This window comes from Eriocheir sinensis, unplaced genomic scaffold (genome assembly GCF_024679095.1).
Source record: "Eriocheir sinensis breed Jianghai 21 unplaced genomic scaffold, ASM2467909v1 Scaffold408, whole genome shotgun sequence".
Taxonomy (NCBI): Eukaryota; Metazoa; Arthropoda; class Malacostraca; order Decapoda; family Varunidae; genus Eriocheir; species Eriocheir sinensis.
In genome coordinates, this window is record NW_026111730.1 from 4,164 (window position 1) to 19,379 (window position 15,216).

Genomic DNA, 15,216 nt, shown 5'->3' on the forward strand with positions numbered 1-15,216 from the left:
GAGTGCAAGCCTCCACCACTCCTACAGCCCTGATGCACAAGACTTTATACTCTAGCTCATTCTTATGCAATCTAAACCCCTTAGATGAGATAACAAAAATCTTTATTTTTTCATCTCTTTTGCTGGTAAACCCTGGAATAGTCTTCCTTCGTCTGTATTTTCTCCTTCCTGTGACTTGAACACTTTCCAGAGGGTGTATCAAGATACCTCTCTAACTAAACCTTGCTGTAGCTTTGGGAATAATCATCAAAGAGCCTTATGAACACCAGAAGGTAAGCCAGAGCAAGATACATCTTTTCATACAATTTTTCACGTGAACAAATTACTTACTTAGATACACATCTCCGTCTGGGTTAGGATGCAACGTATGCAGCACAGGCAGCACAGGAGGTTGATGTTGCTGCAGGAAGTGTATCAGCATCAAGGGGAAGGCATGGGGAGGAAGAGTTCCTCTTGACTGGTCATCTATCTGGCAAAGCTGCAAGGGAATTCCTATTAATAATACTATAAAATTTTAATACTACATAATACTAACCAAATTGCCTCCCATGTAACAAAAAAATGAAACAAAATGGAAAAAAATCACTTGAAATTTTCTTTTTTCTTTCAAGCACCTATTCAGCAGCCTCATCACCTGTACGCAGGTTGCTACAGTGGCCCGTGCAATGGTGCAGCCTGTGAAGTGTAAAAGAAGATCTTCATTTCATCAGTACTTGGTCACTGCACCACTTCAGCATCAAATGCATCTAGATTTGTATTTTTTTTAAGTTAGGTAAATACAGTTGACTACTACAAGGCTGTTATTCTTTGGGGGTTTCAGTCATTTGTTTGTTTGATTGTTACCAATGGCGGCGATCGCCGTTATAGTATTCCACGTAAACTGGCCGATGGCAGTGGCGGCTGCGGGATTAGCCTCGCCCCACACCTTACCACACACTCTCAACACCTCTCGCTTCCTCTGCAGCCGCCACTACCCCATAGGCCAGTTTACATGGAAAACTATAGCGTCGATCACCGCCATTGGTAACAATCAAAACAAACAAAGTGACTATGAAAGCAGCCCTTAGATTCATCACTCAGTGATATCACATAATCAGTGGAAGATCTGATGATTGTTAAGCAAATTAAAAACAAAATGCATAACTGGACCATCATAATCATCAATATTTGAGTTTTACAATTCAGAAGTAAATGGCAATATTGCAAACTTAATTACCTTCTATCAATCACACTAATTTCCTGAAACATTATCATTACCCACGGGTGGCCTCTGCGTTACAATGAGGCTCAGGACCAACAAGTCGGTCATGAGCAGAAATTCTATACATTAAACAATAAAATAATCTATTATTCAAAAGTCCTGCCGCAGATAAAGACACGTTCACGCCTCCTACCCTCTCCCTCTACCCCGCCTTATCACCGCTCGCCTTTCCCCAGCCCTTGGTTCAGGTGAGCCACACAACATTGTGCATCATTACCGATGGAGCCAAGATGGCAAGTTCCTGCACCAGTGGTTGTGTTGGTGAGGGGAGGTGCGCAGTGTTTGCAAACAGAGGACACATGTATGAGTCACCAATGCTGAACCTTCTAACTTTGTGTGGATGTTTCCTTCAATCATGATTACTGTTACCACCAAACGGTCATCTATATGAACTGCTGCGGGAATATTGTGAAGGGGACATCGATGCGGTAAAAAATAATCAGTAGGTTTTTGTCTTTATTTATTGATGATTAATATAACAACATTGCAATTATGTTGTACAGGAAAGCCCCTACTAACTGGCAACCATGAGGACTCAGTGGTGCCAGAAGGATGGAAATTCCAGATACAGTATTGTCTCCAGGATTGTGAGTTTCAAGTTTGCGATTCACTGAGTTTGTGATAGGGACCCAAAAAATTTGAGTTTTATTGAAAATTGAAATTGCGATATGACCCGAAAGGAAAAGGAAAAGGCTGCTAAACCTTTTTTTTCACACCTTGTTGTGGTCCTTGATTCCCATTCTCGCTCTTACCCACCCCCTGGGCCTTTCCATTGGCCACGGGAAGCATGGTGAGTGGGATCCAGGCAGCCAGGCGATAAAGTAGCAGCACTGACGTCTGGCGCTTTGAGCAGCTGATGATGGCAATGGTGGTGATGAGTGTTGGCGGCGCGACCCCTGCAACGGCGCCACCCAAACGGCATCTTCTTCGGGCCCCGTGCGTGTGTGGCTGTGCCCATCGTGGGCCCAGGCTCCTCAATCTGCCAATTCCCACCTTCCACATGTTGCGCGGGACCTAGCTCTTTCTTTTCTTCCATCTCTTCCTTTTCAAAAAGAAGAGATGGAAGAAAAGAAAGGGTCCCATGCAACATGTGGAAAACAAGAACTGGCAAATTGAGAAGCCCAAACCCACAACAAACACAGCCACACACACACAGGCAGCGCCAATGCAAAGGCCATGCCGCCGACACTATTCACCACCATCACCATCATCAGCTGGCCGCCAGCTGCTCGGGCCTGGCACGCGGCCGGGGCCGTCTGCACACATGCACTTGGCCACCCGCATGGGTGGCCAAGCACAAGATGTCAACGGTTTTCAATTTTCCCCATTAGAATAATGGTTCAAAGTTTGTGATTTCAACGTTTGCGACCCGCAACGTCGACCTATTTATCGCAAACTTGAAGACAGTACTGTACTGTATTTTTTTTTTTTTTGTTTGTTTGTTTTTTTGTTTTTTTACATTGCGGCCTATTGCGCCGGTAGGCTTCTTCCCGGTGGATCCTGATGATAGGTCCAAGGCTTCTTTCCAGTGGATCCTGATGGTCGGCCCAGCCTGTTCTGGCGCAGGCGAGTGTTTATAGTGGCGCCATCTTGCATTGGCTCATGCTGCCCTCCCAGAGCTCATCTTTGATCCTAGAATCTAGAGTCCGGGTTGATAGGTGGTCTTCTGGACAGCATGTGGGTAGTTTTAAGCCACTCGGCGGCGGCTGAAAAATCCCAGCTTGGTGGCACCGGGCGGGGATTGAACTCGCATCCTCCTGAACACGGGGCCGTTACTCTGACGACTCAGCCACCGCCACTGTACTTGGAGTATGTTCCCAAAGTTCCCGATAAAATTTCACTCAAGCAAACATGTTTGCACAGGTACTACACACTCAGAAATGCATCTCCTGACTATAAGTATGCACACCTGGCCCCCTTTGTTTGCAGGGGTTAGGGGACACAGACTCCTGCAAGTAGCAAATTTCTGTGGATGCTTGACGTGCCCCTCAAAAAGATACTAGACCTGTGAAAAAGGCAATGAAAGTTATTTTACACAAACTGTACCTCAGGCCTGAGGCAACGCGCCCCTGACGGATGCCAACATTGATTGCCTGAATATACCTAATAAAGCATTTGTTACCTGAAAGCAGCATAAAATATCAGGAGTAGCATTAGTCATCAGGTTTATGTGCTATGAACAGTACTGTAATTTACGCAAACCTTACTAATACATAGTCATTGAAGTCTTGCTTAATTGTTGAGTCAGCCATTTTCTCCGCCACTTTCTTTTACAACTTCAGGGGCCGTATTAATAAAAGGTCCAAGGAGCGAAATTCAGCTTTCAAAGTGAGTTCCCTCCTAACTTTGCTGCTAGGTTCTAGAAGTCGCGAGTTTGCTGCTAGGAATCGCGACTTTACTGCTAGCACTCGCCGAAAATGTAAAAGTCTTCATGGAGGACTTTTAACGCCTTAAAAGCTAAATTTTCGGATGTCTCATTCAATGTAATAACGATAATTGCAGCTGAGTGACGGCCCCCGCGCACTAATTATCATGTCAGATGTGTTGTGCCAATAAAATTACTGACTCCGAGCCGGTGAAAAGGGTTACACGAGACATTAACGCCGCAATAGAAGAGAGATAAGTGGTGAAGGGGCTGCAGGCGTCGGAGAGGCAGGCCCCAAGGGGCAGGGGCCCTTGGGGCTGTCAGTGATGCTACAAACACAATTACTATGCAAAGTAAAATGACAACTGGCAAGCTGAGTAACCTCCAGTGAATCAAGCCCAAGACCAAGACGAACAGCTGTTCAGGGGCCCGGGGGAGGCGCACAGCTACACAGCCCGGCCCAGACACATCAACAGGTACGTACAGTACATAATATAAATACGTGTTAGTGTAGGTTAAAAAATGGTTTAGAGGCACCTCGCCCTCAGCTCCTCCAACTTCAGTTGTCAGGGAAAAGTAAAGACTGCATTTACGGAGTGATAGCGTACTGGACCCACATTCGCCGCGTGATGGACGCGGGTTCGAATCCTCACGCTACCACTCGGATTTTTCGGTCACCGCCGAGTGGCTTAAAACTACCCACATGCTGTCCTGAAGACCACCCATCAACCCGGACTCTAGAGGAAGCCGTCCAAGCGAATCAAGTACGAGTTCCGGGGGGCAGCATGAGCCAATGCAAGATGGCGCCACTATAAACACTCGCCTGCGCCAGAACGGGCTGGGCCGACCATCAGGCCCCACCTGGAAGAAGCCTTGGGCCGACCATCAGGCCCCACCAGGAAGATGCCTACCGGCGCAATAGGCAACAACGTAATAAAGAAAAAATATAAAAAAATTGACCTAATCTAACCCACCTAAGGATGGTAACCTATCACGGTTAAATTAGTAACTCCACAGCATAACTTGAATTAGGAAACTAACCTGCTGCTGCCTATTCCTTTCAGACTTCTTGGAATTCCATATATTTACTGTTGTTACCCAGAGATAAGTAGGCAGCACACTGTGCTATGAAATAAATTTAAATTAATAATCAATGACTCAGTAAAGGACTGCTCAGTTTATTTAAATAACAGCATCTTAGTAGCCACTCACCCCACAAATCTTGTGGCTTAACCTAATTTTACAATTGCCTGGGACCGCCAAGCTGGCGTTTGTATTATATCCAGACTATAAGAAGTATATCAAATGTTTATGAGTAATGCTGAAAAAATTGTCCACCTGTTCATTTCTTGTCACCTACTTAAACAACAGCTCTCTGTTGTCATATATGTCTTATTAACCTTCAAGTGTGAAAATAGCCATGTGATTGTGTGGGAACCCTCACAGCTGAGGGCAGCGGTGTAACCCATTCCGATGAAATGTGGAGACACAGGGAGGCCAAGGGGGGTGAAGCCCCTCCATGAGGAGGTTAATGTGTATTGACCTGTCTTTCAGTTACCCTAAGAAGGGTTGGGGGGAATGAAGCCCCCTATTGGATTTTAGCTGTGGTGAACCACAGGTTTTGGCTGCCACTGGACGTTGCGAGCTAGTCAGCCGCCTGCGGCTGCTTGAATTCCCACACACATTTCATGGCTATTCTAATATTTAGAGAATAAAATAATACATAACACTAGACACTGCTTTAGTTTAAAGTAGGTACTTGTGTGCTTTTGTTTTTATATTAGGGCATTCATCTCAATCTCTTAAATCCGAGGCCACACGCAGCTATAGCGTATGCTGCAAAATTGCTTCTGAACTCTAAGAAATTAAAATGATCTTTGCTGAATTACTTTTTGTTCTTGTGCTATAGTTGAGGCCTTGAGGGTACTTTGTTAACATTCAACACTTCTTAAGCATCTAAGTATAACATCAATAATTAATTTTGATTACTGATTTTCCTACAGGATCAACATAGGATGAACATAGGATCAACATAGGATCAACATGATGTTGATGATGGTGTTGGTGGTGATGATGCAGATGCAGCTTATGGAGGTGGGAGAGTCCACAGTGCTGTGCCTCCAGCATTCCCTGTCAAATACAAGGAGGTGAAGGAGAGAGAAAGAGACAGGAGCACGTCCTGCACAGCTTCGTGAAGGAAGCCGCTAACCAATACCCACCCAGTTACCCTGCCATGGGGGAGAAGGACTGCACGGATTCCTCCAACAGACAAGATGAGAACATCTGCTCAACGTCAAGCAGGGGAGTAAGCAGGTGCCAGGATTATTACTCAGTTACTCTAGATTGGCTGAGATAAAGCGAGCCAAACTGACAAATTTTGTGGGACTAAAGTGAATTTGTTACTAATTTAATGGGGCTAGGTCACAAATGTATTTACAGGTTAATTAATATCATAGATAGGTTACATTAGGTTGGTCAGTTAACCCTTAAAGCACGGGTGTCAGCAATAGTTGACAGCTGGTGCCTGGGCTCAACCCGCAGGTGTGGACAATAGTCAACAAGGCATCTTTTGACTTAGCGCGCCGTCAAATTTAATTTGTTTGTGGTGAAGTAGGGTAAGCATGTTGTTTTCTTTCAAACAATACCCAGCCATGCTCCCTTGACTAATTATTGGTCAGTGTATGCCTTGTGTTATCTCTGAGAAGATGTCCGCTAGACATCCCACCTATTCTCACCTTCCAGTGAATTTCATCCTAAGATGGGGGCCCTTTGACCTCTACACCCATCAAGGGCATCAGGAAGGCCTGGAAGTTATTTTTTTAGGGGTGCATTTCACATAAACTGTATATAAGTTATGCTTTTTATTACTAAATCATAGTAGGGAAGTCCACTAGGGGTGGTAAACTGTCTATAATAATGTGTTTTCAGTGATCCTACTTCAATATTCCGTACTCGCTCTAGCAATGGTTATATAGTCTTCAAATTAGCGTCAAGGGACAGTTAAGGGTATGTACTTTACAATGACAGTACTTCATGCAGTCACGTGAGGTAAGTAGAAGTGAAGGTATGAAAGGTTGAAGTGAGGTTTGTTTTTGCCTAAATATGCCCGTGTGGGAGGACAGGCACGGCAAAACAAGCCCGCGGTTTAAAGGTTAATAAGTATTTAATTGATAGTCACTATGTTTACTCCCTGGGGGAAAAAAGGATATCAGTATACTATTAAATGATTTACTGTGGTGTTTGTCATTTCTCCTGATATCTTTTGATAAGTTATTCATCAGTTTGTACCATCACTGAGTAGAAATTGTTAAGCAAATATTTTAGGGTCAATAATAAAGTTCTTTGCAATTTAATTTAGTATTCACCAAAATAAATAGTTGCACCCATTAAAACATCCATTTTTTTCTGATCACAATCAGTTATATAATCTTCCATTGTTTGTTTATTCCATTCCATTGTCTTTCATCATATTTCAATCACAGGAAACAAAACAGTTTTACTAATACCAGCACTACAACTTCCATCTGTCAAAAGCCAAGTAGAATAGTTAGGTAGTTTTCTTGTTTTGCCACAGGCCAATTTATACATGTAAAAGATCTGCACCTGTCAGTCAAGTATACAAACTATAGTTCCATCACAGAATGGACTATATTTTTGCTCTTCTCACAGGAAAGGAAGTCTATGTTTACTAAAGTCTATCCATCACATGCTGATGCAGCTTATGAACTGCCAGACTATAATACAACTATAATAGTTATGATAAACTTTTGCACCAGCACTGTGAAGTAGAGGAAGTCTAGTTCCCACCACAGCATAAAGGTTATCCTATTAACTCATAGGTAAGTAGTGGAGGAAGTCTCTGTTTGCTAACAAGTTAACACCGCAGTAGGCTCGATAGGCTTTATTAATAATGACACCCACTGGAAAAAATACTTCAAGCAGCTTTTCATTTCTCGTTACCACATTTCATTGCTATATTCACACTTGTTTTGCTTTCTACATTCTTTTCCATGGGTTTCCGAAAGTCTTGAGAGTTAGTAGAACCCACATGACAACAGAAGCAATTGGTCGAGTAGGAAACGAGGGAAGAGTGCATAAAGTAAATCAACACAGCAGCTTTCATAGTTGCAAAGGTGATGCCGGGGCTTCTGTGTTCCACCTAGGTGGCCAACACCATTGCCTCTTCGTTGCAACAATGCGGTTTCCCCGTGAAGGCAGCTGGCGTGGCAGGGGCTGACGGGGCTGGGGACATTGCGTGCCGCGAAGCTGGGGGTTTGTTGATGTCGGTACTCGGTAACTTGTCGACAAGCAAGGATAATAAGTATCATCCTAAACAGTCACGCTAATATGCTCGTAAATAAGTTTATTAATGTCATAAAACCCTAAATCTTTGTCGTATAGGCTTTGTTAAGAGGCCGTAAAATAAACAACCAAGTTTTTGGATTTTCAGCGTGCCAAGACCAAGACCAAGACATGGCGAAAGTAATGCCACTCGCTCTTTTACGTGAAAGGAAAATCCAACTCCTAGCAGTAAAGTTAAAACCTAATGCTAGAAGGAAAACAGCTTCTAGCATCCAATCTAAAAGGACTCCTAGGACCCTTTATTAATACAGCCCCAGGTGTTGAAGTGTATCATTTCATGCAAATTATTTACCAGTCAGTCATCCAACCTGGCACGGAAAACCTTTAAGGGAGGGACTCACATACTTGGCATCATTGCTTGAGTGATGGTCTATGTGCTGCTCACTGGCCTATTGTAATGAATGCTTCTTTCTATAAAAATTAGGTGATGAAAATATGACACGGAAATAAACACTGGATTATAACTACAAGCAGCTGTTCAGCTTTTAAACATAAAAAAATAGGACCTGTCAGCAGCATGGCTGGGCAGGTACCAGTGCTAGTACTGGTACTAACAGTACCGGCTATATGACCTGGTAACAGTACCAAACTGCTCAGTACTGGTACCAGAGGGTACAGACAGGTCATCATGCCTACACCTCAGTTTACATGCTGAATTTGTTCTGGAATTTTGTTCACAAACCAAAATACAGTAGACCCTCGATATAACGGACTAATTGGGGGGAACGTACTCCATTAATGCCGAAAGTCCGTTACAAGTGGCGAAAATTTTTAAAAATGTAAAATAATACCAACGAACCTAATAAACATAGGTATACCGTATATATTTTTACTGTGTATGTTGTCTGCACATTGTCTGTATAGCTGCACAGCACACTTGGCAATGGATTGCGAGGCACTGAGCCTGCCAGGTTGGCAGTAGGGTCCTGCGAAGGGGCTGTATTGTTACAGGAATGGGCAAAATTTTACAAGTGTGCCAATCACGTACTGGCAGACGAAACTTTCTTTTTTGTATTTTTTGGTGTGTTATGAAATAATCCAGTAACTGGTTCTGTCAGAAATCATTAAATGATTGACTTTTCAATGCCTGTTGCAAACCTGCTGCAGCCTGCACTTGCAGCAGCCGCAAAATAACTCACAGAGAAAGATGTTCAACTTGCTTACTGTTCCTATGTTTCACTCACCATTCACAAAGACCACAAATTGACACACTAGAACAAAACCAGGCAAATTAATGTTTTTTCCTGACGTGTATTTCCCAAGTGCGCATGCATGGTGAACATCAGAGTGACTTATTTCTGCGAGGAGATATTTCTCGCGACACCGGCCTGCGAATAGTACCACGCACGCCGTCGCAAATGTCCCGTCCCACACTGTGTATTTCCACGCCCACACCGAGTGCCCAATAACTTTACTAACCAACCATAACTTACCCTAACCTAACTAACTAGGGGCTTAGCCCCCCTTAAGCTTTACCAGTACCGACACACACAAACACTTGGCTATTTTTTATATACATTTACGGCCTGGATTGAACCATACGACTTTCTTGAGGTATAAATATATTCTCCATTTGAATGGAAACCACGAAGGAAAATATTTCATGAGGTGGGCTGAGGCAGACTACGGTAACCCAAGGACAGGGCAGCAGGTAAAGGGATGAGGCTCAGGGGGCCAGCAGAAGCTGGTGTAGGTACCAGAGGTGAGTGGTTCAAAAAGTATTCTCGGTCGGTCCCCATGGATTTCTGACCGTCTGACCTTGTCCATTATATCCGAAATCCATTATAAGCGAGTCTGTTATATCGAGGGTTTACTGTATATACAGAAGCCCCCCACCGTTCACGGGTATTTGGTTCCACGAGATTCCCGTGATTCGCAAATCCACGATCAATAGGACTATAATCAAATAGGGAAAATAGGGTTTCGTTCTACCATCTCGATCGAATAAAAAAAAATGGATTTCTAAGGCAGGGATGTAACAGAGCTTCACATTTTGCCATGAGAGGGGAGATGGAGGGGCAGGGGCGTCATGAAGGTGAGGGATGAGCTTGAGTCAAGCGTGGTGTGCGGGGGAGGGGCGGAGGGTGGCAGAATGTGCAGCGCGCGTGTGGCAGCGAGGGGAAAGGAGAGCACGGGTGAGGGGAGAGGCTGCGTGTGATGGCGGCCAGGCAGGGGAAAGGGTGACGGGGTGGGGGGCAAACACCCACCCACCCGCCTGCATCCCAACGGGTGTCGCCTCCCTATCACCAACACGTGGAGGGCGCGTGTGCGACTGATGGCAGCGGCGGAAATTTACCACAAATATTTTCACAGGTCTTTGGTGAGTACTGAAAGTTGTGTGTAGACACAGGCGAGTGTGTGCCAGGCAGGAGCCAGACCGGCGGTGCAGCAGCGGGCGGTGCGGCGTCACAGCGGCTGCCATTGTTTGTAAACACTGGAAGGTGTGGTGCGCGTGGTGGTGCGTGGGCCTATTACCGCACCAAACGCTAGAAGAATTAATTAATAAATAAGGGGTTGGCAGGACATGTTACTTTTTACCCCAACTTTCCCTATGGTTTTTTTTTACCCCGATGACTATATAACCTTTTCTTTCAGCTGACTTCTCTCTTCCAGCTTCACAGGTAAACACTAAATGCGCAACACTCAAGCTGGGTGCTACAGACCGTGTATACATGAATTTTCATCCGCGTTCGGCGGGGGATGTCGCAAATACCCTACGCGCGTATAAGCGAATCCGTGAACGGTGAGGCCGCGGATGGCAGGGGGCGTCTGTACTCGTAAACTAAAATGAACGCACGATGTAGTGCTGAAAACACAAGGATCGCACACCTGAGCACAAACACAGGCGGACACAAGCACGCAGGTGCGACCTCTATGATTGTACAACGTGGACTAAGGCCCCATTCCCATTGTTTTCCAACTGTAGTCTCTCTCTCTCTCTCTCTCTCTCTCTCTCTCTCTCTCAACACCTGTGACGTAATCTCTCATACCATGAAGGGGCAACCTGATCTCAGCCATACTACTTAACCCTTTCATGGCTAAACACTCGCAGCGAGTGTTAGGCGTATTCGCTGGTGGTGCTAATCGCTCGCTGCGAGCTCCAGCCCTTGCTGGCGCCAACGTGGTGGGAAGAAAACAGCCCTGTGTGACACCAGCTTACGGATAACCGTGAACTCGCTGCCGGTTGGGTGTGTGGGCATTGCCCGTAGCCCCAGCGGTTGGACGAAAACGGCCATTGTGACACCGCCTTGAAGCCCCTACGGTGAGTGTCGGCAATGACGTCATCGGACTCCCAGCAAATCACAAGCGTGTTTTCAGAACTGTCAGCCAATCGTAAGGCAGCCGCCTTCAACTGCGGCTTCAAAACGACCCATCCTCTCTCTCTCTCTCTCTCTCTCTCTCTCTCTCTCTTGCCAGAGCCACAATGTTTGGAGGAAAACATCCAGTGTGATACTACCTTTAAAGCTAGCGTGCGTGACGCCGATGGTAAGTAGACGTGACCCGTACGTGTCAAAGCAGCGTGAAACTCGGGGTGATAATGCGCGAAAGTCGGGATGGTAAGAATTTAGGACTAACCGCAAAACTCATGGATCGCGAAACTCGAGAGGGTACTGTAGATTCGGGAAAGAAGGCGAGGCATCAAGACAAGACCTGGTATTTATCAAGGAGCCGAAAGTAATAGAAAACCTCAAAGTAGATTGTCCAATAGCAAAGAGCGACCATGCAGTTGTGGAATTTGAAGTAAAGGAAAAGAGAACGATTGACTGAAAAGAGGATCACAAAATTGGGAGAAGTAACTACTGTAAGGCAGACTTTGTTAGCATGAAAACTTTTTTTGAAAATGCAAATTGGAGTGGACTGTACAAAGCCAAGAGTACACAGGATAAGTGGGAGGAGTTTTTAAAGCTGTACAAAGAAGCCGAGAATAGATATGTCCCTAAGGTAACCAAAAGGGATGTTGGTAAAAAGGAGAGGTTTAACAAAAGATGCGAGGCAGCTAGAAAAAGAAAGGAGGAAGCCTGGAAGGGATGGAGGAGACGAGGAAGAATCAACGCGTGGAACAATTTCAAACAAGCAAGGAATGAATATACAAAGATTAGAAGAGAAGAAAAACGGAAATATGAAAAAGATATAATCGACAAGTGCAAAGACCAACCCAAACTATTCTATAGACATGTGAACGACAAATTAAAGAATAGAGAAACAATCAATAAACTGAAAATGGATGGAACTACATATGAAGACCCAGCAGAGATGGCAGAAGTGATGAACAACAGCTTCCATAGAGTTTTCACAAAGGAAGACAAATTTGTACAACCACCGGGCCAGGAAAGAGGAAGGGTTATGCAGGAGATACAGTTAACGGTGCAGGAGGTCAAGGAAAGCTTGAACAAGCTGGATGTAAGAAAGGCGACAGGGCCGGATGAAGTATCAGGGTGGATCCTGAAAGAATGTAGTGAGCAACTTGCAGAGAAATTCCACTCCATAATGAGCGCCTCCCTGAGTGAAGGAAGGGTACCACAAGATTGGAAGAGAGCAAACATAGTACCAATTTTTAAGGGAGAAAAGAGAGAGTGTCATGCCCCGGGAGTATATTTTCTCTTTTCCTATTCTCCAACACGACCTCTGCATGTATCCAAACACACGAGAAATTAATCACAACAAGGAGAGGGTATTCGCTGGCTGCCTGGGATTGAACCCGCGACCAGCGTGACGGGAGAGCCACTCCCTACCGAGTCAGCCAAAGAGGTACCCCACTGGCTAAGTGGGTTATGGGAGGCTCGTTCATCAGGCATAGTCGCCACACTACAAGAGGACTCATTAAATTACAGACCGGTATCACTCACTAGTGTGGTTGCAAAGATATGCGAGAGGCTGATTAACCCTTTCATTGCTAAATGCTTGCAGCAGGCGTTAGGCGTATTTGCTGGTGGCGCTAAACGCCCACTGCAACCTCCACCCGCATTCAAATCTCCAGCGTATGAGTGTTCCAACACTAATTCTAACAACACAGGATTGCCAATTGAGTGGATTCTTCACTAAATTAAGTGGAAAATCATATCAGCCCAGCGCAGCAAATGTACGGACGAGTAACTGGTGGATGTTCTTGCCCAATATAGCATCATTTTTGCATAGCTTCACCTATCACCTGACTGATTCTTTGACCAAATAGTTGTAAATATTGCAGTTGGCAATGTTCCCTTGCCAGAATCTGAAGAAAAGATGTCCGCAGTTCCTTCAATACGGCTGATCATCCTGCACCCACCGACGTAAGTGTTAACATTCAACACTCCCTGAACATGCATGTACGTTCGCAAGAGAGGCATACATAACTGACTCCTATAGATCTGGACCTCCTCTTTCCAATGGTGTTTTTGGTTTTTAGCTGTGATGAATAGTTTTTGAGATACAGAGGTTAACCCGTAAAGTGTTTAGTACGTATATATACGTTCGGGAGGGAAAGTGTTTAGTACGTATATATACGATCATCGTTTTCTTTTACTTCATGGCACCTAAACCTGTAGAAATGGTTCAAGATGTCTTTTCTATGCCTAAATATGATTTTGAAAGCTCACTCTCATTTTTATTGTATTGCTGTGGTCTATTACATAGAATGTATCCATGACCACGAATGATTTATTGAAAAAATAGGTATATTTATAAAAAATATGTCAGTGGTGTCATAATTACTTATCAATATACTCAAAATACTGTTCAGTAGATCAGCTATTTTTATATCATTCCAACTTGAATAGCAATTTCAATATATTTTGTGTTCATGAGTGCAGTCATCGTCGGTTGTGTTGGCAGCCCGTGGGCGAGAGGCGCCAAGGTTGGCCCAGCAATGAGTCATGATAGCCAGACACGCTGCTACACCGCTGTTAGCACGTGTTGTCCTGTGCACCATGCCGGGGCTTGACATCGGCGAAATAGAGAATATTCTCTATGACGATAATGTCACAGAGTTGGGGGACAGTGATCTCTCTGAGGAGGACGATGAAGATGACTCTGATTACATACAATCAGACAGGGGGAGTGATGATGAAAATGAAAGTGAATCTGCTCCTGCTCATTCCAGCAAGAAGCGGAAAAGGGATGGTGGGGAGTCTGGGCTTGTAGTAGGTGCTTCCTCACTATCAGCTTCTCAGCCACTGCATGACCTCGCTAGTCAAGCGCACACACCATCTACATCCCAAGCTCAACACCAAACAATAAATGCTGATGCTGATGTACAATGGGAATGGAGAGATGGTCATGACTTTTTGCCCACTGATTTTCAGTTTGATCTTCATGGTCGTGGTATACCACATGGACTCGTTCATGATGGCAGCACAGAGAGTGAATATTTTAGGTTGTTTTTCACGGAAGACATAATGGCTCATATAGTCAAAGAAAGCAACAAGTTTCATGGCTTTATGATAGCAGGTAAAATACTCCATCCACACTCTCGTTTCTTGCAATGGCAGGACACAGATGTAAAAGAAATGTACTCATTTTTGGCTTTAGTTATGCTGATGGGGCTCATTCCAAGGGAAAATTATAAGGAATACTGGTCGACAGATCCACTTCTTCGCCAGCCTATTTTCAGTAAAATCATGTCAGTAAACAGGTTCATTGCTTTGCTACAAGCCTTACACTTCCAAGATAACACTCAGCCAACTGATGATGACAAAATGAGAAAAATAAGGCCCATCTTTGACTACATTTGCCATAGTTTCAAGTCATCATTCAAACCATTTCAAAATTTAGTTATTGATGAAAGTTTGGTTCTGTGGCGTGGTAATTTACACTTTCGCCAGTACATCCCATCCAAGCGCCACCGATTTGGCCTAAAACTATTTGTTCTTTGTGACTGTGAAACTGGCTTCATTTTGGACATGATTTTGTACACTGGGGCAAGAACAAACATCAAAGAGAATAAGAAGTTGGGCATATCAGGAAGCGTTGTCAGTACCATGCTTGAGTCTTACCTTGGTCAAGGACATATACTTTTTGTTGACAACTGGTACACCAGTCCTACACTGTTCCACTATCTGCATGAGAGAATGACTGGGGCCTGTGGTACGGTAAAGCCAAATCGCAAGTTTATGGCCAAATTCCCCATCGGACTGCAGAAGGGCAATGTTGTTCACAAGCAGGCAAACAACATTCTTGCAGTGAAATGGAAGGACAAGAGAGACGTTCATCTCCTCACCAGTGTCCACGAACCAAAGTTGCAAACGAGTGA

At 44.5% G+C, this 15,216-nt stretch overlaps 1 protein-coding gene across 2 annotated transcripts in view; it reads right to left on the reverse strand.

The window, feature by feature from the left end:
- Positions 1 to 307: 307 nt before the first annotated feature.
- LOC126992145 (terminal uridylyltransferase 4-like) overlaps positions 308 to 15,216 on the reverse strand; it is a 75,278-nt gene continuing 60,369 nt past the window's right edge. For both annotated transcript variants that reach the window (XM_050850801.1, XM_050850802.1), the window contains exon 9: positions 308 to 478. In XM_050850801.1, coding sequence (XP_050706758.1) covers positions 323 to 478 — 156 coding nt within the window. In that variant the 3' untranslated portion in view covers positions 308 to 322. The remainder of the gene's footprint in view (positions 479 to 15,216) is intronic.